Source organism: Mauremys mutica, chromosome 5 (genome assembly GCF_020497125.1).
Source record: "Mauremys mutica isolate MM-2020 ecotype Southern chromosome 5, ASM2049712v1, whole genome shotgun sequence".
Classification (NCBI taxonomy): Eukaryota; Metazoa; Chordata; order Testudines; family Geoemydidae; genus Mauremys; species Mauremys mutica.
Window position 1 is genome coordinate 92990758 of NC_059076.1, and position 24787 is coordinate 93015544.

Sequence of the window (24787 nt, forward strand, 5' to 3'; positions counted from 1 at the left end):
GAGGAGGGGTGAGAGGCGGGCCTCAGTCCAGCCCTGTGTGGGGGACGAGGGGGCTTGGGCAAGTGGCTCAGGCCAGCTCCAAGGGTGGCAGGGAAAGGGCGAGGGGACGCAAACCTACCCACTGTACCACAGGCTCCATCACCTTCCAACCTGGCTGGGGGGGGGGGGGGGGCGCAGGGGGAAGGAGCAGCAGGGGGCGTGGCCAGAGTGACAACGCTCCTGAGGGGTCCCCAAATTGGCCGGGCCTGGGCGTTAACCCACCACTGGGTAAAGGCAACATTTGCCCATCTCCCCTAATTACCGCCCAAGCCCCCTCCAGACACCTTTGACCCCTGACCCTGCCGAACTATCCCAGACAGGAGCCACGCCCGCCCTCCCGCCTCGCGCCTAACCGCCGCCCCCAGCCGCGCGCTCGCAGCCCCCGAGAGAGCCGGGGCCGCGCGCAGCAGCCCGCACCCGCAAGCTCTCGCGAGGCCGCGGCGGCGCCGTTGCTGTGGTTCCCTCGGCTGGGGCGGTGCTAGCGTTGGCGCCGCGGCCCGGCCCGGATGTTGTTGTTTCTCCCCCTCCCCGGATAATGACGGGCGCTTCCTGCCCCTGAGCCGCAACGACGCCGGCTCAGCCTCGCCGGGGGACCCCGGCCGCCTGCCCGCTCCTTTCCGCACACAGCGCGGCCCGGCCATGGCGGATTTCGACGAGATCTACGAGGAGGAGGAGGACGAGGAGCGGGCGCTGGAGGAGCAGCTGCTGAAATACTCGCCCGACCCGGTGGTGGTGCGCGGCTCTGGCCATGTCACCGTGTAAGGGCCGCGCCGGGGGGAAGGGAGGGGGGTAGGCCGCGGGCACGCGATGGGGCCGGGGCGCGGGGGGAATGTGGCGAGCCTGGGCTCCGCGGGGGAGGGGGCAGAGTTGTGCCCCGTCCAGCCGCTGCTCTGGGAGCTGGATCGGCCCTGCCGGTGCCCCAGGGGGTGTGATGCGATTGGCGGTGCCTGCTGTGTGCCAGCTGTTTGGAAAGGGCCTGGCGGAAAGCTCCGCTGCTGCAAGGAGCCAGCCTGCGAGTCTGGCTTTGAACTTCCAGCCCAAGTCAGGGGGGAGTGTGGCTCCTTCCTCCCTGTCCCCTCTTCGCAGCCAACCGTGGGGGCACCTGTGGCGTTTCCCCTGCACCGCATCTTGCATTTTGTCACGTTGTAAAGCCCTCAGTGCTGTTGGCTAGAAACCTTCACAGGCAGATCGTTTATTGAGACATTAAGGAAACAAAGCTGACCTGGGTTGTGATTAACAGAGGTATGTAAAGTATGAAATCCAATGATGAGCTGTCAGGAAGTGGGACATTTGGTTACTATTTTTTTTTTTTACAAGTACATGACCTGTAGTCCTGTAGTTGTTTATATTGCTGTTAGTCACTGTTTCAGCCTCCTCCTTTATCAAGCGTCAACGTTCTGATGTGGTCTGAAAAGTCTTAGTAAATACAGTAAGAGCGGCTAACCAGTCTGACAAGCACACCCAAAACAATGTCATTAGCTTTTTGGCATGTGATGAGGGTGACCCACTTTTGCTATGGGTTCCTTTTTTTGGGCCAGGTATCAGTGAGAATCTGGTGGTGACTAAAATAAAAGTGTATTTAAGTTTTCAATAATTTCACAGGCTAGGTTGTTTTCTGTGATCTATTCTATTAGGAGCTCTATTTAAAACAAATCACTTAGTGCTTATGAATGGTACTGCATATTCTTGGAAACTAAAAAAAAATCTGCAAAAGATAGAATAGGGGAAGCACCAGCTTCTTCTTGTTGTATTCACTACTGAACAGGGCTGGATTTGAGGAAGCAGCACAGAAGTTAAAGGCCCTGTATCCTATTATCAGAGGTGATTCAAAGCTATCCAAGATATTGGGGTTAACTTTTCATTAATATTGTTTTACTATGTTGTTAATGTCAGGGAAAGTATCAATGCAGAAATATATTGATTTGGTGGTGAGAAATCAGAAAGCTTACATAAGGCCTAAGTGCTCTTTGGGAGAGATGTTAGGGGTGAGAAGATGTTGAAAGGAAGGGAATGATTTGTTTGTAGGTCAGTTTGAATACACCTCTGGTTTGTACTTGTTACCATCCAATAGCATACGTGAAATAATCCATTTCTAGTGGACGGTTGATCATATACTATATTAAAATCATAACTATCATTGCTCACTAGTTGGCAACCTTTTCATTATTCTCATCAAAAAGGCAAAGAACTAAAGGAAATTAAGACAGTACTCTTTTCTCTTCCTTGATTGTGGGTCCTGTGGGCCAAGATCAAGGCCCATTGGTGGGAAAGCCTGGAAAAGCCTTCACACTTTTGGCTCATAGAAGGAATTTGGCTCTGGGCTGTCAGTCCTGCCAACTAGTCATGTGAATTGTTTTAATAATAATAATAATAAAAAAATCTCCTAATCTCTAGTACTTGATCTTTTGGGTGGCCAAAAGAGTGCCTATTTTGAGTGGTCTGCATCTGGTTTGTATATCCCACCCAGTATTAAATATGCTCTGAATGTCCTCAGCCGCTCATTTTCTCTCTCTCTCTCTCTTCACCCTAAATTACGTCAATTGAATGTAATTCCGTGACATCAGAGAAGACTGAAAATTCCTATTGGAGTCTTTCACCTCTTTCCTTCTAATCAAATTGCAACCCATTTGTAATTCCTACTTCTGTATCATTGTGTTTCCTTAAATGAGGACTTTGACACTAGAGATAAATTTCAAACATATTTGGGATAAGATATAAAAGCTATTTTTCATTTAGATTTTTGTTATAGAACTTGTATGCAAAGCATTCTTCTTCCTTGATTTACAGAAACGTGCATTTTAGAGGTCTGGAAAATTTTATCACAGATCTAGCAAGCAAAAGGAATACTTATGGTCCTCTCACTGATTCTGCAGTTTAAAACAGTTGCTGACTGTGTTTGTTTTTAAATAAAGGCTTCCTCCTTCATAGTCTATTGTCTTATCCTTTCTCATCTTGCATTGGAGTCATAATGTTGAATTTGTATTATCAGTCATTTTCATGACTACAGATTAATGTCACAAAGACAGAATTATTACTTGAACATCATCCACCAGGAGGAGAAAATGGGTTATGTGCAAGAAAGTCCTTTGTTAAAACTATTTTAAAAAATAACAAAGGAAATGCAGGTGAATACTGTGCAAATGAAAAGTTTAATGCAGGAGTAATCAATTAGTTTTTGTCAAGGTCCAGACTCCAGAGAAAATGTTGTTGTTGTTGTTTTTGTATTAAATCAATAAAAAGATTGTTATCAATTCAAAAGTGTCTGGTGGTCCAGATTTGGCCCGCGGTCCACCTATTGACTATCCCTGGTTTAATATCTAAAGACTTTCCAAGTTAGCTTTCTAAACAGACTTCTCCTTTAAAACAAGCTAGAACTATATGCAGAATGGCCCAAATAGAGTAAGAGGTTAAAGTCTGTTGTCATTTTAAAACATTTTTCCCACCATTTATTTCAGGTCTACAACTTTCAGACCACCAGATTCTACTTGGGATGGTACCACAGTATGTGCACTGCTGGTGACACTCCTACTATTTCATTCTACTACTGAGCATCCCTCGTTTTTAAATATGACCTGTTTCTCTAAAGTTCTAATATCTTTAAACTTGGCAAACCATAAAAAGTTATTTAAATCAGGGAGTCAACCATTAAAGTACTTACTTTTATATCTGTAGGTGAGCTCCAGTTTTTAGTGGGGAGTGGGTGATAGGGATGATATTGCTAGCAAAATATGCGTGCTAGAATGTCTTACCAACTAGCAGTTGGTGTTCTCTGTTGGGTATGAAAATTATGTACCTGGAAAAAAAGGAGAAAAAGTTATGTTTTCATTGACAAATTTGCTCAGTGTTCCTATTCTTTGATTATTTGAGGCATTTATAAAGTTCAAAGTTTATATGTTATAAAATTGTTTGACTTTTTGTAAAATATGTGTTTTCAGGTTGTCTTTCAATTAATGGATTTCAGGTTATTTGCCTATTGTACGTTGTATTTGAAATTGATGTATGTATCAGTAACAAAGTATAGAAGGTCAGGTGTATTAATTAAAAACGTGATTTAAATCAGTGAAAAAGCTTGATTTTTAAACTTACTTTTGTGTTTCCAAAAGAGAGGTTGGTTTTCATCTGTTGACAAGAGTCAAAACATTTTCATTATCTATTTCATAGAATCATAGAACTGGAAGGGACCTCATCTAGTTCAGTCTCCTGCACTCTAGGCAGGACTAAGTATTATCTAGACCATTCCTGACAGATATTTGTCCAGCCTGCTCTTAAAAATCTCCAGTGATGGAGGTTCCACAACCTCCCTAGGCAATTTATTCCAGTGCTTAACCACTCTGACAGGAAATTTTTCCTGATGTCCAACCTAAACCTCCCTTGCTGCAATTTAAGCCCATTGCTTCTTAGCCTATCCTCAGAGGTTAAGAAGAACAATTTTTCTCCCTCCTCCTTATAACAAACTTTTATGTACTTTAAAACTGTTATCATGTCCCTCCTCAGTCTTCTCTTCTCCAGACTAAACAAACCCAATTTTTTCAATCTTCCAGCGTAGGTCATGTTTTCTAGACCTTTAATCATTTTTGCTCTTCTTCTCTGGACTTTCTCCAATTTGTCCACATCTTTCCTGAAATGTGACGCCCAGAACTGGACACAATACTCCAGCTCAGGCCTAATCAACACGGGCTTTAGAGCCGAAGAATTACTTCTCGTGTCTTGCTTATAATTCTCCTGCTAATATATCCCAGAATGATGTTTGCTTTTTTTGCAACAGTGTTACACTGTTAACTCATATTTAGCTTGTCATCCACTATGACCCCCCCCAGATCCCTTTCCGCAGTACTCCTCCCTGCCAGTCGTTTCCCATTTTGTATGTGTGCAACTGATTGTTCTGACCTAAGTGGAGTACTTTGCATTTGTCCTTATTGAATTTCATCCTGTTTACTTCAGACCATTTCTCCAGTCTGTCCAGATCATTTTGAATTTTATTCCTATCCTCCAAAGCACTTGCCACCCCTCCCAGCGTAGTATCGTCCGCAAACTTTATAAGTGCACTCTCTATGCCATTATCTAACTTGTTGATGAAGATATTGAACAGAACCGGACCCAGAACCGATCCCTGTGGGACCCCACTCATTATGCCCTCCCAGCATGACTGTGAACCACTGATGATTACTCTCTGGGAATGATTTTCCAACCAGTTATGCACCCACCTTATAGTAGCTCCATCTAGTTTGTGTTTCCCTATTTTGTTTATGAGACGGTCATGGGAGACGGTATCAAAAGCCTTACTAAAGTCAAGATATACCACATCTACTGCTTCCCCCCAGCTACTAGGCTTGTTACCCTGTCAAAGAAAGCTATCAGGTTGATTGGACATGATTTGTTCTTGACAAATCCATGCTGACTGTTATTTATCACCTTATTATCTTCTAGGTGTTTGCAGATTGCTTAATTATTTGCTCCATTATCTTTTTGGGCACAGAAGTTAAGATGACTGGTCTGTAATTCCCCAGGTTGCCCGTATTTCTCTTTTTATAGATGGGCACTATATTTGCCCTTTTCCAGTCTTCTGGAATGTCTCACGTCTTCCATGACTTTTCAAAGATAATTGCTAATGGCTCAGATATCTCCTCAGTCAGCTCCTTGAGTATTCTAGGATGCATTTCATCAGGCCCTGGTGATTTGAAGATGTATTGGAAGTGTAGGCTTATTCCTCCCAAGGCCCCAGTCCTGCCAAGAGAATTGCAGAACTTAATTTATTTTCTGTGGGTTTCTGCATTGGTCTCAGGGGTCACCTGCATGCTTCTTTTGGCAAAACTGGGACCTAAAAGGTGAGAGTTTGTCTGATAATGCATCCGTGCCTTGTGCAAGCAGTGTCTTGTTTTAATAAATAAATTATATTTCTTCAGAGGCTATTAGTAAAAATTGGGGAATTATATATTTCTCATTTTCTTGAGAGTAACTTATTCATCAAACTATTGCATATTTCCATCCCATAACATATTTGGGAATACACCCAAACAACCTTAACCTGTCCTGTGATACCAGGCAATAACCATTCAGCAATAATTAATGCAGTTTAATGTTGTGGTCCCAGATTAACTGGAATTTATTTAAAAAGACACCTTAAGGTTGTTGCAGAATTGGGGGTTCATATTTTCCCCCACCATATCACTACCCGGCACAGTTAAGACTACTTAAGTTCCTTATTTTCATATTTCCATACCCTAATATGTTTGGGTTTCTTTTAAGTTTAACTTTAATTCTGAATTTTCTGGGTATTTAATGCTTGTTTTGTAGATAAATATTATATTCTTGTTGCATTTAACCTTAAGTTACTGATACATATGCTCCACTTCAACTCAGTTTTAAAGTAGGTTTATTTTTCCCTCTGGAAATGTTGGATGATTTTTTTTAAATTAAAATCTTTACACATGAATATGAACCAAAAAACCCTTAAAATGTAGCTACAAAGGTATTTATTTCTAACAATTTGAAATTTGTGTCGTTTTCACCTCCAATAAAAGTTAAAATATTTCTTTTTTTAACGAGGGCCAGATTCAGCAGTCCATTCAGTCTGCTTTGCACTGCTCTGAAGCAGCGCAATAGCATTCAAAGTGTACTAGCCAGTTAAATTGGGTTTACAGCTGCTTTGCAAAGCAACTGGAGTGTACAGGTGAATGTGGTCCTTAGTATTCTATTGTCTTCTTGGCTTATCTTCTGAGATTCAGAATAACTTTAAAAAAAAATATGAGAATTTAACAGGTAAATTTCCAGGATATAAAACTGTTGAATGTGACTATAGTGGTTGAAAAGAAATAGATATTCACTTGAAAAAAATTAAGCAGTGAAAACATGGAAGCACACTGGGTAGCAAGGGGGCATGAGGTGGAGGAGAGCAAGACTGTGGGAATTATAGAGGGATTGTGATGGAGGATTATGAGGAAATTGAAGGGAGGAAGCATTCAGTGATGGGTTTCAGTGGAGGAGCAGGACACAGGGATTCAGGGGCAATGTTGAGAGTAGTGAGGACTAGCCAGGTATGTACATGCTCATGGTGGGGCCTCTCCCCCAGGCAGGTTCTTCCTCATTACTGTGAGTAACTAGCACTAACCCTAGGGTGAAGTGAGTCTTGTGCTGAGGGAGGGCCAGGGCCCCTCACTGGACCAGCCCCCTGGGCCACCTCCCTGTGCGCTGTCATTTCATGCTCTTTGTATTTATTTTTTGTTTTATTTCATCCTGTGATTACACTAGAGTTTAGTATGGGGCACCCATTGAATCGGGAGGGTACTTCCACCATTATCAGAATGTGAGGTGGTTAGGGGAACAGAGCATGGGTGGGAGCAGAGGGGGAAGCAGGGATGTGTGTGGACCTGCAGGGATGTAGGCAGGGGCGGCTCCAGGCACCAGCACGCCAAGTGCATGCCTAGGGCGGCAAGCCACGGGGGGCGCTCTGCCGGTTGCCGCAAGTTGCGGCAGGCAGGTTGCCTTCGGCGGCATGCCTGCGGAGGGTCCGCTGGTCCCGCGGCTTCAGCAGACCTCCCGCAGGCCGCCGCCGAATCTGCGGGACCGGGGACCTCCCGCAGGCAAGCCGCTGAAGGCAGCCTGCCTGCCGTGCTTGGGGCGGCAAAATACCTAGAGCCGCCCCTGGATGTAGGCTGTGTCTATTTAGGCAGGACTGATAGCACCACCTGTTGATAAGGTTACCAGGCATGTCTCATTTTAAGACCCCGTTCTCAGTTGCTCATAAGTTTTCCAGGCTTTAACTGTTTGGGATGAATTTTTCCATGCTGGATCCCATGCAAGATTCCCGAGTTTCACCATTCCTCTGCTGTCAACAACTGTTTGTAAATCCCAATAGCAAAGTGGGTGTTTTATCCACCTTTAGTGCTGGGAATTTAGAGGATAACTTATTACTGCTATCATTTACTCAGTCTGCTCAAGTAGCAGAGATCTGTACAGTGGAGCTAAAGGTTCCAAACCTGTTGAAGGCAGTATGACGCCACATGATGGAATTTCTGGTCTTACAGTTGGCTTTTTTAAAACTTAGGAAATTACACGGAAAAATAACTACATTTAAAGAACATTAAGGTTGCAAAGTCGAGTGTCAGAAGTTAGGAAATGCACAATTAGAGTTGGCCTTCTAATATTAATCCCCCGCAGCGCCCCCCCACCCCGTGCATATGCACTATGATATGGTCTCTAATTATATGGTCACATATAATTTTTTTCCACAGAACCCAGCCTCACTCAGTGCAGATGATGGAGGGTGCTCATCAAATGAGCTGCTATTCCATATTTTGTTTTCCCATTGTTCAGTGTGTGGCCATTGTTGTATTGAGCTCAATGTAGGAACACAACCTAACAGTTTTACTACCAGTGGTTCCAAGGCTACAAGGTAAGATCCCCTACTCCTAGGGGAGCATATCATATAGGAGGCTTTGGAATTCATTATGTAGTTAGATTATGGTAGGGGAGAGAATCAAGACTGATTACGTCTGAGATTTAGAAAGTTCTTCCTTCTTGTAGAATGTCAAGTATTTCAGTGCTTAGTAATTGATAGGTACCATCTTTTTGTTTTGTGTTTGCACAATAAGGTCTTGATCCATGACTAGGGCTCCTAAGTACTACAGTAATACAAATAATAAACAAATTGAGAACAGATTGATTTAATTCAGAATATTGTTTCAGAGTTATATTTGTAATCTTTGAGACTGAAAACGTAGTTTAGAGGATCTCTTCCTTTTATATGTTTCTTATCATAGGTGCTAAAAAAGAATCACCATGCAGTCCCTTTCAGGATGGATTATTTTTAAAACAAAAAAAAGTCAGTTTAAATAGGATATTTTAATTTTAAAAAATACATTCAATTTGTTGTAAAATTAACTTTAAGGTTAAACTCACTAATTTATAATTATTTAAATAAATTGAGAATGATAGCTTAGCAAGTTGAAGTGGATTGATATTTTGTAGTATCTACGGTAGATGTAAAAAGACCATTTTCAAAATTTGTATATGTTTGTTTTAATTTTGAGAAGCTGATCAGTATGGAGAAAGCAGGAAAACTAGTTTTTCTTTGCCAATCAGTGGACAAAAACCAGATCTCTCAATGCCAGTTTCTCTGTTTATATAATCAGTTTACCGAAACGTGGGTTTTCTTTTGTTTTATTTGGTTTTTATTATATATCATATCAGCAAGTTTGAGTACAATGAAGTGTTTTGTTTTCAACTGCAGCTAATGAAAACAATATTCTGAGGAAGGCAAAATCAGCTAATAATCTGTACTGACATGAATGCAGTTTAGTTAGTTATTTTGTTATAGATGAAAAGTATTAACCATTTAAAAACAAAACAAAAAACCATAGGCATGTGACAATGCAAGAGTGTGGAGTATCTTGTTGAACAATTACTCTAAAAGCAAGACATTTTTCATGATAGTTGTACCTTTCTGATTTAATGATGATGATGATAAAGCTTACGTTACACAGCACCAGTCATGGCTCCATCATTAAGGTTGAATTTAGGTTTGCACTTAAAGGAGGTATTCATACCTCTAGGATGAATACAGGATATCCTCCCTAAAATCACAGCACTTACTCTTCAAATACCAAATAAATTTTCATGTACATCAATTTTTTTGAGTTAAAATTAATTAAAAATGGGTCCTTTAGGAAATTTAACATTCTGTGTTAAACTGTTTTTGTCCCAAATACTTTAACAGAAGAAAGACTCTTCAAACTTATATAATTAAAACGCAACAAACACTTGTGCATAGACTACAGTTGATGAAATTAGATACCAATCAAGGTAGATTAAAGAAAAATCAATTTAAAAAAATAAAAATCCAATTTTGAAATCAGATTTTTAAAATTAAATTAAAGATTTTCTTTTTAAAAATAAACCTATTTAATTTAAATATGAAGTTATGACAATCTGTATTAAGGCATCAGTTCACTATAATCTACTGTAATCACTTAAATTTTAAAAAGTAATATTCAAACATTACATTTTCTGCCAATGTTTTAAACAAAGTCAAACCACTGAACTAAAGAAAGTCAAAGTCAGTGGCTAAGATCTTGAAACCAGAGTTTGTTGAAGGGCTAACCCATTTCTGTTTCTTCAGCTAGCTCAGTTCAATGACTACTAGTTCATTCAAACTTGAAAAACTGATTGGGAATGAAAAAGGAAAGGTTGTTTTCCTCTACCAGTCTAGGAATAAAAATAACGTGTGAGAGGATGAGGTCTACTAGATCTATAATCTTGTAGGTCAGGGTAACCAGAAACTATCAGTTCAATACACTAACTACAGCTGATTCTGCCTTTGTTTGATAAATCAGTTTAAGTGCAAAACCTGTTCTGATAAATTTACTTTTTTTCTTGTGTCCAACACATTTAAAGGAGTTTTATTTCATTAACAAAATGCAGTTTTAAAATGTTATTTTGTGAATTTAACTGAATTCAAATTTCCATCCAAATGCAGCTTGACACAAATCACAAGTAAAAAATTTTTTAGTAAATAAGAAATGTGTAATTCATCATTTTTTAACACAAAAAGTGTAAAAATCAAGAATTTGAATAAATGTTTGTTAAGCTATATACAGTAAAAGCTGTGATATCCGACCGTGTGCCAGCCGGAAAGCTCTATAAACCAGCATTTCTAATCTTCATAGAAAGTCCAGTTTATAGTCCGGTTGGTGCGAGGCCAGCAGGCTCTCTACCTGGCTCTGCGTGGCTCCCCGGAAGTAGCGACATGTCCCTGCTGCTCCTAGGCAGAGGAACAGCCACGAGGAGTTTGGAGTGTGGGAGGGGGTGCGGGGCTGGGGGTTGGGGCACTGGAGCGGGTGTGGGTCACAGGCTCTGGGAGGGAGTTTGGGTGCAGGAGGGGACTCGGGGCAGGGGATTGGGGTGTGGGAGGGGTTTTGGGGTGCTGGATCCGGGCAGTGCTTACCTCGGGCGGCTTCCCAGAAGCAGCGACATGTCCCTACTCCTCCTAGGCGGAGGCGCGGTAGGCGGCTCTGCGCACTGCTTCCAACCACAGATGCCGTGCCCTCAGCTCCCTCTGGCTGCAATTCCCAGCCAATGGGAGCTGTGGAGTCAGTGCTTGGGGCAGGGCAGGGGCAGTGCGCAGAGCCATCTGCCATGCCGCTCCCTAGGAGCAGAAGGGACAGGTTGCCGCTTGCGGGGAGTGGCCTGAGGTGAGCACCCCCTATATCTGGCACCTCAAAACCCCTCCCAAACTCCCTCCCTCTTAGTCAACCGGAATTTTTCACTTACTGGCACCTCCCACTTCCCAAGCATGCCGGATAACAAAGCTTTTACTGTAATTACTCAAAAGTGTATATGGTGTATCCTCCTGGTTAGCAAAATACCAAATGTAGTGTAAAGTCTATGTTTAATGGCAATTCAACATGTTTTGATGATTACCAACCAAAGGGAACCAACCTTTCTTTAGGAAAATAACTAAAAAATAAAAAATGCAAAATGAGATAAAAATAGGGGATTTAAATCAGAATTATTTAAATCAATCCAGTCTGGTAGCTACTATGCTAAATTACTAATGGTTGTTGTTTCTAATTGTTATGATTATATCTATTCATATAGATATAATAATTACACACACAAAACACTCTACATTAAAAGAGCATTAAGGTTGCAAAGTCAAGTGTTCAAAAGTTATGGAAAGCCAAAATTAAGGTTGCCTGTGCAACCCTGATTCAGCCCCCTTGTGTGTATGCATTATGAGAATCTTTAACTAGATGATCAAATACGACTTTTTCCACAGGACTCCTATCTCATTCTGTGTACATAATGGACCTGCTTTTGGGATGAATCAGGGTTGTGTAGGTTAAGAGAGTTCTTTGTAGGATCCTGGCCTCCTTTTGTTGCAGAAGTTGGAAGATGTTTAGTGAATGAGATGGGACTGCAGGAAGAGAGAGGATGAACTCGTGATTAAAACAGTTGAATGCTTTCCTGGATAACTGGATTCTGTCCTTGCCTTGGCCACAGAGTCCCTATGGGTATGTCTACACTACACCTGGGAGTGAGCCTGCATGCCCAGATAGATAGAGTTGCAATAGTGGGGCTTGAGCACACTTAAAAATAGCAGTGTGGCTGTTGTTACACCAGCAGAGGCTCAGGTTAGTCATCCAGCTGCAGTGTAGACATAGCCTATTATCAGGGGTAGGCAACCTATGGCATGAATGCCAAAGGCGGCACACGAGCTGATTTTCAGTGGCACTCACACTGCCTGGGTCCTGGCCACTGGTCCAGGGGGCTCTGCATTCTAATTTAATTTTAAATGAAGCTTCTTAAACATTTAAAAAACCTTATTTACTTTACATACAACAATAGTTGGGTTATATACTATAGACTTATAGAAAGAGACCTTCTAAAAATGTTAAAATGTATTACTGGCACGCAAAACCTTAAATTAGAGTGAATAAATGAAGACTTGGCACACCACTTCTGAAAGGTTGCCGACCGCTGCCGTATATGATGCTAGGAAAGTCACTGAAATCAAACTTTTTACAGGTGGTCACTAATTGTGGGTATGAGAGAGATGGCAATTTCTGCAAGATCTTTGAAAAACCTTATTGAATTAAGTTTAAGGGCTTGGCTACACTTACAAATTTGCAGCGCTGCAGCAGGGTGTGAAAACACACCCTCTCCAGCGCTGCAAATTGCGGCGCTGCAAAGCGCCAGTGTAGTCAAAGCCCCAGCGCTGGGAGCGCGGCTCCCAGCGCTGTCCGTTATTCCCCACAGGGAGGTGGAGTACGGACAGCGCTGGGAGAGCTTTCTCCCAGCGCTGGTGCTTTGACTACACTTAGCGCTTCAAAGCGCTGCCGCGGCAGCGCTTTGAAGTGTAAGTGTAGCCAAAGCCTAAGTATCTTTGGAGACCATTCTATTAAATGTGCAAAGCAGGGTGGATTTGATTTGAATCATGATTTAAATCACTAGTCAGGAAGATTTGATTTAATCATTGATTTCTACATAAAAGTGCATTCTTGTTTGTTGTTATAACCTTAATACATATTCTTCACAACTCAGGGATAGATGTAGGTTTAATTTTTAGAAGGTACACACTATATTTTTAAGTGATTTATTTTGAAAACTTTTCAGATTAGTTTTACAGCTATATCAGAAAATGAATGATTGTTTGGTTTTTCATTTACCAATGGTAATTGAAGCAGATATTTATGAAGGCATTGGGAGGTGAACTATCTCCAGTTCAACAGGTTAATCATTAATATTTGGAGGATTTTCTTACCATGGTGTATTAGGAGGAGAACATCACCAGACAGACATTTACATTGTTTTATTTAACTAAAACAACATTATGTAATCTGAATTTTTTTCTTCAACAGCAAACATATATAATATTTTAACAAAACAAGCATATGAATTTTTGAATTTAGTTAAACATTCAAGTTTTTTAATATCAGGTTTGTTTTTGTTTAAATTGTTTTTAACTACAGTAGTTAAATGAAATATTAAAAAACAAATTAAATCGACTATGTCAGCCAGGTCAATTTAAAATATTGGCTTCTGCAGCTAACTCAGTCGTCTTCACCTTCATTTTCCTGTTTGTTCATAATCTGGAAAAGAAAAACAAGCTTTCCTCCTTTTTCAGGTCCCAAACGATTTCTCAGTTTGGAATGAATTAGTCCAAAGGAAGAAAATATTATTTCTACACTGGCAGAAGGAGCTACTGCTGTTAAAAGTGAGATCCAAGTGCTTAAGTGACTTCCACCAGCTCACTGGTGTGACTTTCTTTAAAACATTATCAGCAAACATGTATTTCTTGAATGGTTCACCTTTAGCTCTGAAGTTTATTATAGTTGGCATTATGGAGGGATATCTGTCATAGCCAACTCCTCCTCTTCAGCTGTTAAGGTTTGACCCTGGTACTGAGTATTGAGAATATTTGCAAGAAAATGAGCTGGTAGTGCTTGTCCCATCTATTTTTTCACGATTTTGTTCCCAAACTGTCATCAGATTAGGCCAATTCTTGCTATAGTGCTCAAAACAGTCAACTACTGAGTTCCATCACACATCTTGTGGGAGAGTTAGCTTGGTTCCTTCCACTTTTTTCAGAGCATCTGGTGCAAAGTGGTTGTTACGGAAGTATTTTGCAATTTCAACAACATTAGCCTTTATTTCTGGAACACTGAAGTCTTTGGCTAGGGGGAGCATCAAATGAGTACTGCAACCATATGTTATTTGCTTGGGACTGTCTTCACTCTCATCTAAATAATTTCTTCTCATCTTGGATACATTTGCAGCATTGTCTGTGACCAAGCTGCGTACTAGACATTTGCATTTTTTTTCAGTTTGTTATAGCTTTTACTGCTACTTCTTGTAAGTATTCTGCTGTGTGTGAGCATTTCCTGATGTATCAATTGTTTCTGTAAGGAGGACATTCCCTTCTTCTGTTGTCACACAAGCACGTACAACAGGATCATTGTGGACATTGCTCCACCCATCAAGACTCAGGTTAATAATTTTACCCTCTAGGCCTTTTGCACACTGCTCAATTTCTCTTTCATACACTTTATCCAGCAATTTGCCTGTGACATCTGCTCTGTTACCTGGATTGTATCCTGGTCTTAATGACTGAACCATGTTAATGAAGTGTGGGTTCTCAATCATACGGAAAGGAGCATTTGTTGCATAAACAGACCGGGCAATTTTTTCATCAGTTACCTCTTTTTGTAATCTGGTTATTATCACAAACTTATCTATGGTTGTTTCTGGAAGATGGCGATTTTCTTTCTTTATTTATTTATTTTTGCTACAGGTGATCTACAGTGGCTATGTGACATACATGATGTGACTGAAACACTATCATTGGCAGATAACTCTGAAACTATAGAAAATGATGGTGATCTTGAAGCTGGATAGTCTTGAGAATCCTGTATGTTGATTAATAACAAGATTAATAACAAGAACTATTGTTATAAGCTGTAAAAGCAGCAAAGAGTCCTGTGGCACCTTATAGACTAACAGACATATTGGAGCATGAGCTTTCATGGGTGAATACCCACTTCGTCAGATGCATCAGATGTTATAAGCTGGGGAAGCATCAGTTGGAAGTAACAGAGGAGGAGAAGGACCTCGGAGTATTTGTCACAGGATGACTATGAGCCGCCAATGTGATATGGCCATAAAAAAAAGCTAATGCGGTTTTAGGATGCATCAGGCGAGGTATTTCCAGCAAAGATAAGGAGGTGTTAGTACCATTATATAAGGCACTGGTGAGACCTCATCTGGAATACTGTGTGCAGTTCTGGTCTCCCATGTTTAAGAAGGATGAATTCAAACTGGAACAGGTTCAGAGACGGGCTACTAGGATGATCCGAGGAATGGAAAACCTGTCTTATGAAAGGAGACTGAAAGAGCTTTGCTTATTTAGCCTAACCAAAAGAAGGTTGAGGGGGGATATGATTGCTCTTTATAAATATATCAGAGGGATTAATATTAGGGAGGGAGAGGAATTATTTAAGCTTAGTACCAATGTGGACACAAGAACAAATGGATATAAACTGGACACTAGGAACTTTAGACTTGAAATTAGACGAAGGTTTCTAACCATTAGAGGAGTGAAGTTCTGGAACAGCCTACCAAGGGGAGTAGTGGGGGCAAAAGACATATCTGGCTTTAAGACTAAGCTTGATAAATTTATGGAGGGAATGGTATGATGGGATAGCCTAACTTTGGCAATTAATTTGGCAATTGATCTTTGATTATCAGCAGGTAAGTATGCCCAGTGGTCTGTGATGGGATGTTAGATGGGTTGGGATCTGAGTTACTACAGAGAATTCTTTCCTGGGTGCTGGCTGATGAGTCTTGCCCACATGCTCAGGGTTTAACTGATGGCCATATTTGGGGTCGGGAAGGAATTTTCCTCCAGGGCAGATTGGCAGAGGCCCTGGAGGTTTTTCGCCTTCCTCTGCAGCATGGGGCATGGGTCACTTTCTGGAGGCTTCTCTGCAGCATGAGGTCTTCAAACCGCAATTTGGGGACTTCGATAACTCAGACATAGGCTAGGGGTTTGTTATAGAAGTGGATGGGTGGGATTCTGTGGCCTGCATTGTGCAGGAGGTCAGACTAGATGATCATAATGGTCCCTTCTGACCTTAAAGTCTATGAGTCTATGAGTATTGGTTGATCACAGGATAACTATGAGTCGCCAATGTGATATGGCTGTGAAAAAGCTAATGCGGTCTTGGGATGCATCAGGCGAGAAATTTCCAATAGAGATAAGGAGGTGTTAGTACCGTTATACAAGGCACTGGTGAGACCTCATCTGGAATAATGTGTGGACATCTGGTCTCCCATGATTAAGAAGGATGAATTCAAACTGGAACAGGTTCAGAGAAGGGCTACTAGGATGATCCAAGGAATGGAAAACCTGTCTTATGAAAGGAGACTCAAAGAGCTTGGCTTGTTTAGCCTAACCAAAAGAAGGCTGAGGGGACATATGATTGCTCTCTATAAATATATCAGAGAAATAAATACCAGGGAGGGAGAGGAAGTATTTAAGCTCAGTACCAATGTGGATACAAGAACAAATGGATATAAACTGGCCATCAGGAAGTTTAGACTTGAAATTAGATGAAGGTTTGTAACCATCAGAGGAATGAAGCTCTGGAACAGCCTTCCAAGGGGAGTAGTGGGGGCAAAAGACATACCTGGCTTCAAGACTAAGCTTGATAAGTTTATGGAGGGGATGGTATAATAGGATAGCCTAATTTTGGCAATTAATTGGTCTTTGACTACTAGCGGTAAATATGCCCAATGGCTTTTGATGGGATGTTAGATGGGGTGGAATCTGAGTTACTACAGAGAATTCTTTCCTGGGTGTCTGGCTGGTCAGTCTTGCCCACATGCTCAGGGTTTAGCTGATTGCCATATTTGGGGTCGGGAAGGAATTTTCCTCCAGAGCAGATTCCCAGAACCCTGGGGGTTTTTCACCTTCCTCTGCAGCATGGGGCACGGGTCACTTGCTGGAAGGTTCTCTGTACCTTGAAGTCTTTAAACCATGATTTGAGGACTTTAATGGCTCAGACACAGGTTTGATATAGGAGTGGGTGGGTGAGAATCTGTGGCCTGCATTTTGCAGGAGGTCAGACTAGATGATCATAATGGTCCTTCTGACCTTAAAGTCTATGATTCTGTGATTCATTTTTGCAGTTAACAAGCATGTTATCTCTGGAGACACACATGCACAGTTTAAGAACTGCACAACTAAGCATCTCTGATGGTATCTTCTAGACTGAGCACTGAGTCCCATTGGGTAGATAGAAAGACTAACCTAAATAATCTCTACAGAAGTCCCTGGAACCCCATAAGATTGGGTCCCTAATCCATGAACTATTGGAACTCATTTTTTAAACATTATATGAATATATTATCTCATACTATAGAATTAGAATTTATCATCCCTATTCCACAATGAGATATCTTTGAACTATAATGTATCTTAATTAAAACTATCTTTAGATAGGTTTTTTCCTCAAAAAGCATTTTATCAAAAAAATCTGATTTAAAGAAATCATTGATTTTTTTTTAATCTACCCTGATCCCAATCAGTACCACTGTAGAACAAGAGTTAGAGAACAGCAGACCAAAGGAGTTTTTGAGCATGGATTTCCAGTTGGGTTATATATAGTAAGACTTCTAGATCAAGATGCAGACCTATTTTTAAGCACCTTGTTCTATTCTGTATCTCTTCGTAACATTTATTTTTTCCATATTATTTGTGTAATCTTCTGGCCATTTCAGCCCACTTAGTAGGTATGTTAATCATGTGAAGTAGCAGTCATTGAGTAGCTGTACTGTCACAAAGTAACCTGCATGGGGGAATGATTTCTTTAACGCCTTCCCTTACTCTCAAACCTCAGGGGAACTTTTCTGCACACAGTCCAACTGCTCAAGCTTTTCTTTGGGGTCAATATTTGTGTCCTGGACAATTTAACCTCTGTTTCAGGTTGTCTGTAGATTCAGTTCAATAATACTATGTAGTTTGGAAGGCTATCATAATTATAAGGGCTAGAAATTTAACTTTATAAAATGTAACTTTATAAAAATAAAAGCTTAAATTCTACACAGGCTTCTGGGAAAGGCCACCATTTGCCAAGTAAAGTTTCCTACAGGATATTGGTGAGTGGATTTGTCAGGTTTTGTATATTATATTCTGGAATTTCTTCTACAACATTACAGTATGTACAGTCTTCAATTTTGCCTCAGATTCACAGGAAGTCTGTTTAGTAGTTTAAAGTTGGCAAGTTGAAACTTCTCATCTAGTTCTTGAGATCTGTTCAAAGCTAGAATAGTTTACAGTGTTAGACCACCTCACCTCAAACATTAAACATTAATAACTTAAAAACTATCCAGTCAGATTTCGTTGGAGTTGTCTGGCTTTGTAGAACTCAGTGAGGATTAATAATCAAGTCAAGAGAGAAGACTCTTAGGCCTCAGTCCTGCAACTTGTCCATGTGGGTGAACACTTCAAAGAGCCAAATGAAATCTGTAGGGCTCCACATGGCACAGGGCTTCCCCCCCATGAAATAAGTTGCTGAACTTTATGTACTATAGCTATATGTTTTTTTTCATTTCTAGAATGACAGAGCTTTCTAAGAAACACCAATGCAATATATTTTCCTAAAATATAGCACAGCAGTGCATACCCAGTAGGACAAATTAATTGAATTAATATGTAATTGTCATATTTATGTATTGCTGTGTAATCTAACTCTGTTGCCATTGCATAGTTGCTCATAAGATGTATCGCTGACGTGATTCATGCAGCTTGGGCTGTAGTATTTGTGGACTTAGCTTGACTTTACATATTTTGTGGGGGGGTTTAAACTTAAGTGTTGACCGTTAAATAGGTGCTGTCAACTTTAATTTCTTTCAAAATGACTTAAAAAAAGTTTCTGATAATGTCCTTTAATTATGTCCTAAAATAGTTCTTTGAAAAATTAACTTTGTTTTTGCTCCCTTATTTATGCATAGAACAGTGACAGTGGCTGGTCCTGAATGTAAAAACCCTGAACATGCTCCCCTTCCTTTCTTTTCAAGGTGCATCCACACTAGGGAAAAAAGGTGTTTTTACCATTTGGTATGAAAAGACATCTTTTTTCCTAGTGAAGACAAAGCTTCAGTGCATACAACAGCCTGTTCAGCATCAGCTTTGCCATGACTTCCACTGGTAAACACCCTCTTGCAGGGTTTGGGGAAGGGCTGGCACCATCAACAAACAGTAAGGCCTTGTCTGGATTTAAAACCTATACCAGCAAATCTGTCAGTCAGGAGTGTGAAAAATCCCACACCCCTGACTCAACATAGCTGTGGCAACAAAACCCTAGTGTAGATGCAGCTGTGCCGACATAAGAGTGCACAGGCACTGACTCTCAGCTTTCCCAGGGGGTGCTCCACTCCCACTCTGCCCTGAGGCCCCACTCCCACTCCGCTGCTCCCCCAAGGCTCCACCCCGCCCACCTCTTCCCAAACCTGCCCCACCTCTCCCCAAGGCTCCGCTCTGCCTTGACTCTTCCTTCCCCCGCTCCTCCTCCTCCTCCCCCCACAGCGCCTCCCACCCACCACCGAACAGTTAATTGGTGTCAGGTGGGATGCGTTGAGGGGGCCCGCTGAACAACTGATCGGCAGGGGACTGGTGGGTGCTGAGCACCCACTATTTTTTTTTCCATGGGTACTCCAGCCCTAGAGCACCCACAGAGTCGATGACTATGTAAGAGTGCTTCTGTCGGCATAACTAATGTGGCTCAGGAAGGTTTCTACACCAGCAGTAAAACTCCTGTAGGAGTATACTGTGTCTACACTGAAAGGTTATGCTGACATAGGCTCTTTAGTGTAGACATAGCCAAAAGTACATTACATAAAGTAGTGGTTCTGAAACTTTTTTTTTGCGGACCACTTGAAAATTGCAGAGGATCTCGGCGGACCACTTAATGATCTTTCCAAATGTTGTTTGTACTGTTAGCTAACTATTGTGAAGTGCTTTGGATAAAAGCGCTATATAAAAAAACCCCTTAATAATGTTTTTTTGTTCTACAAATAAAAGCACACAACTTGTATTTTAATATCAGTAGTCTTATCTTTCTAATACAATGTGCCCTCTCTTCCCTTCTGCAGCAGCCCCCAAGCTAGGGCTGGGAAGGAAGGGTGTCTCTCCCTCTCTCCCCCGTCAGAGAGCTGGGGCTGGGAAGGAGGGCCATCTTTCCTTGGCAGCCACAGCCCTGGAGCTGGGGAAAGTCACCTCTTTCTCTGGCCACCGGAGCCCTGCATGTCTCAAATTCCCCCCCCACCCCCTCTTCCCACCCCACTGCCCCCTCCCACCTAACCCTTCAGATGGAAATGTGTTTTTTTTTTTTTAAGTTTGTTTGCTTTTGCAAAGGAACCTTCGTGATGAGGTATTAATCTCTTCATTGAATGATTGTGTTTCTGGTATGATCTACCTTTTTTTCCCCCTCCCCCCAGATTTGGACTGAGCAACAAATTTGAAGCAGAATTCCCTTCTTCTTTAACTGGAAAGGTGAGTATCTATGGATAAGTCTCAATTAGAAATTTACTATAACAGCCTCTAAAACTTAGAATTTGGGTAACAAGATTTTGCTACTAGAAAAGCTTGGTATTTGGGTTTCTACAAATAGTTGAGCTTTGCAGGAATACTCATCATTTAAATTATATTGCAGTAGTAGTGGATTATTTTTCTTTCTTCACAGGTTGCACCTGAGGAATTTAAAGCCAGCATCAGCAGAGTTAACAGTTGTCTTAAGAAGAACCTTCCAATTAATGTTCGATGGCTACTTTGTGGCTGCCTTTGTTGCTGCTGTACATTAGGTTGTAGTATGTGGCCAGTTATTTGCCTCAGTAAAAGAGTAAGTTGGACTATTATCATTTGGCATTATCTGTTGTAAATCTGGAAATTGTGATTGGGTTCATTTGTGTATTAGTTATTTTTTTCATTTTCAAAACTCTGTATGTTAGGTCTGGTCCACGCAGCAGCAAAATGACAAAAGGCGTGAATTAAGCTTATTTAGTTATTTCAGTACAAGTTGTGTGTAGACCAGACCTTAATATTACAGTGGAAACTGTACAGAACCAGTTTAGTGTACTTAAGCAAGTATATGCTATTTTGAATGTTTCAGGTAGCACAGCTATATATATACATTTTTATTAGGGCTGTCAATTGCCGTTAACTCACGCAATTAACTAAAAAAAATCGCTATTAATCGCACTTATAACAATAGAATACCAATTGAAATTTATTAAATATTTTTGGATGTTTTTCTACATTTTCAATATTGATTTCAATTACAACACACAATACAGAGTGCACAGTGCTCACTTTATATTATTATTTTTATTATAAATATATGCACTGTAAAATGATAAACAAAAGAAATAGTATTTTTCAATTCACCTCATACAAGTACTGAAGTGCAATCTCTTTATCCTGAAAGTGTAACTTACAAATTCAGATTTTTTTTGGTTACATAACTGCACTCAAAAACAAAACAGTGTAACACTTTAGAGCCTACAAGTCCACTCAGTCCTACTTCTTATTCTGACAATCACTAAGACAAACAAGTTTGTTTACATTGATGGGAGGTAATGCTGCCAGCTTATTTACAGTGTCGCCTGAAAGTGAGAACAGGTGTTTGCATGGCACTTTTGTAGCTGGATATGCTAAACATTCATATGACGCCTTCCAGAGGACATGCTTCCATGCTGATGATGCTCGTTTAAAAAATAACTGGTCAATTAAATTTGTGACTGTACTCCTTGGGGGGAGAATTGTATATCTCCAGCTCTGTTTTACCCGCATTCTGCATATAGTTCATGTTATAACAATCTCGGATGATGACCCAGCACATGTTCATTTTAAGAACACTTTCACAGCAGATTTGACAATGCAAAGAAGGTACTGATGTGATATTTCTAAAAATAGCTACAGCACTTAACCCAAGCTTTAAGAATCTGAAGTGCCTTCCAAAATCTGAGAGGGACAAGGTGTGGAGTGTGCTTTTAGAAGTCTTAAAAGAGCAACACTCCCGTGTGGAAACTACAGAACCCGAACCACCAAAAAAAAACCCACCAACCTTCTGCTGGTGGCATCTGACTCAGATGATGAAAATGAACATGCATCAGTCCACACTGCTTTGGATCGTTATTGAGCAGAACCCATCATCAGCATGGAAGCATGTCCTCTGGAATGGTGGTTGAAGCATGAAGGGACATATGAATCTTTAGCTCATCTGGCACGTAAATATCTTGCAATGCCGGCTACAACAGTGCCATGAGAATGCCTGTTCTCATTTTCAGGTGATATTATAAACAAGAGGCAGGCAGCATTATCTCCTGCAAATTGTAACCAGCCTTGTTTGTCTGATTGGCTGACCAAGAAGTAATACTGAGTGGACTTGTAGGCTCTAAAGTTTTACGTTGTTTTATTTTTGAATGCAGTTTTTTTTTGTACATAATTCTACATTTGTAAATTCAACTTTCATGATAAAGAGATTGCACTACAGTACTTGTATAAGGCGAATTGAAAAACAGGTTTTTTTGTTTTTTACAGTGCAAATATTTGTAATAGAATACAAAGTATACAGTGCTCACTTTTTTTTGTGTTGTAATTGAAATTAAAATATTTGAAAATGTAGTAAACATACAAAAATATTTAATATAAATGGCATTCTATTGTTGTTTAACAGCGCTATTAATCAAGATTAATTTTTTTTAATTGCTTGACAGCCCTAATTTTTATACATACACGAATAACAATTTTACTTCAGAAAATAACTTTCAATAATACAAATAAATACAAGAACTTCTGTTACTTCAGCTTTTCCATAATGTCCTGTTTGTACTTGTCAAAAAATTAGTTATTTAGAGATATTGGTTGAAATGAGTTTTAAGTTTTGAAGAGCTATTGATTATACTGACAAACTGATTACACTCCTATTGATTACAGATTTTTTTAGTGTCTCTCATTTCAAAAGGCCTTTTTTAAAGATATAAGTCAAATGAAGTGATCTGTGATCAGAATATTGGATTTTCTTTCCAGATTCTAAACGACAAAAATACTTTAGTGTGTTAATGTCTAGACTTTGTGCTGGAGTCCACACTTCATTGCTTCTGTAGGCTGTGTACATTGCATACATCAGGGGCTCCTTATATTCCTTCCCAACTAGTGCTCTGTGTGTCACTCTCCCATCCTCTTCTGTTTCAAGGATTCTATGCAAACCCCCTTTCCCATGCAAGGGACTCTGCGTAGCCCCCATGTCCCTCTCCCCTCATTCCACTCTCCCATGCCAGTTACTCTGTCCCCCCCGCCCAGGTCCTTTGGGCCTCCATATCTGGGTCCCCTAATACCCACAGCATGCAAAGGTTTTAATATTACAGACAGACAAATGAAGAAATGCCTTCGAGCTGAGCGTAAGACGTCATTTCTCTCAGCTGGTAAATCAAGACTGAGCTCTTAAATTACAGTAAGCATGTTTTTTGTTTGTGATTTAAGATTAAAACCAAAATAATTTTAAATTGGTTCTTCCACTTATCTTTTAAAATAGTTCAGGGTCATGAGGTTCTGTTTTTTTCTGTGCTATGGTTGATGACATCACTAAAACCTAAAACAGTTAAAGGAGCTTGCTTGGGATTAGATATTAGTGATATCCTCAAATATTGCAGAAGCTATGCAGGCACTTAAGACCCACATGTATTGGTAAGTAAAAAGCATTTTTAAAACAGCTTCTCTTACCAGTATTCTTAGAATACATGTTGGTGTACGTAATGAAGCCTGAAGAAGAGACTCTCTTTATTAGGCAACCTTCTGTCTTAAGAAGCCTCCCCAAAGTGTCTCCATTTTTGTTCTTTTATTAGTTAAGCAGTGACTTTTTTTCAGTCCCCTGAGTGATTGCTTAGGACCAGTTTTATTATATGCAAAATAAAATTAAGGTACATTAACCTTCATTAGAGCTGATCCTGCTTCTGTTGGAGTCAATTAAAAACTCCAGTTGACTTCAGTGGGAAAAGGGTCAAACCTTTGGCTTTTGTCAGGGCTTGAAACTGCCACCAGCTCCCATGGCTCCTTTCTGTTAGACTACTTGAAGATGGTCGTATGTCCAAGCCCCAAAACACTATTACAGTTGACAGTGATTAACCACTTGGATGGCAGCCTCAGTAGAGATGCCATGGACTGAATGTGCTTGATCTATCTTCTCAGCCCAAAAGGTCCTTTTGCAGTCAGGCCTGTGGTGCAACAGAAGGGAAACTTGCACTGCTACTACTGAGGCTGAACTTGTTCTGTGGATAAACAGATGCATGGCATGCTGACCCCGCAGTCTTGCTGTGACCCATTTCTTCTCCATACTGGATCAACCTTAGTGTGCTGTTGCAGCAGGAAGTCATTAGCAACATGTAATAGTGTGGTAGGCTCTAAGATTCTGAATAAGGATGCTGGTTTCCTTGTAATTATCCTAATGTGAAGTGCTTCCGCCCTGCATAAAGAGGCAGAAAATTATAGCTGAGTTATACTGACAGATGCATCTTATCTCAAATCAGGATATGAGAGGTTGGAGTATATGAGACTGAGGGAAGTAGGGTTTGGGAGGAAAAGCAGTCCTGCAGGGAAATCCTAGAAACTAACAAGTTTGAGGAAAGTTTCACCTCTGGCTTGTTATGTTTGTTGTTGTTTGAGTTACCAATAAAGGCAAGGTGTACCAAGGGG

The 24787-nt window shown here is 40.7% G+C and overlaps 1 protein-coding gene across 1 annotated transcript in view; it reads left to right on the plus strand.

Annotated features, from left to right (window-relative positions):
* Nucleotides 1-286: 286 nt before the first annotated feature.
* CHIC2 (cysteine rich hydrophobic domain 2) overlaps nucleotides 287-24787 on the plus strand; it is a 45191-nt gene continuing 20690 nt past the window's right edge. Inside the window, exons 1-3 of the mRNA XM_045018164.1 lie at nucleotides 287-797; nucleotides 20536-20590; nucleotides 20781-20936. Coding sequence (XP_044874099.1) covers nucleotides 679-797; nucleotides 20536-20590; nucleotides 20781-20936 — 330 coding nt within the window. The 5' untranslated portion in view covers nucleotides 287-678. The remainder of the gene's footprint in view (nucleotides 798-20535; nucleotides 20591-20780; nucleotides 20937-24787) is intronic.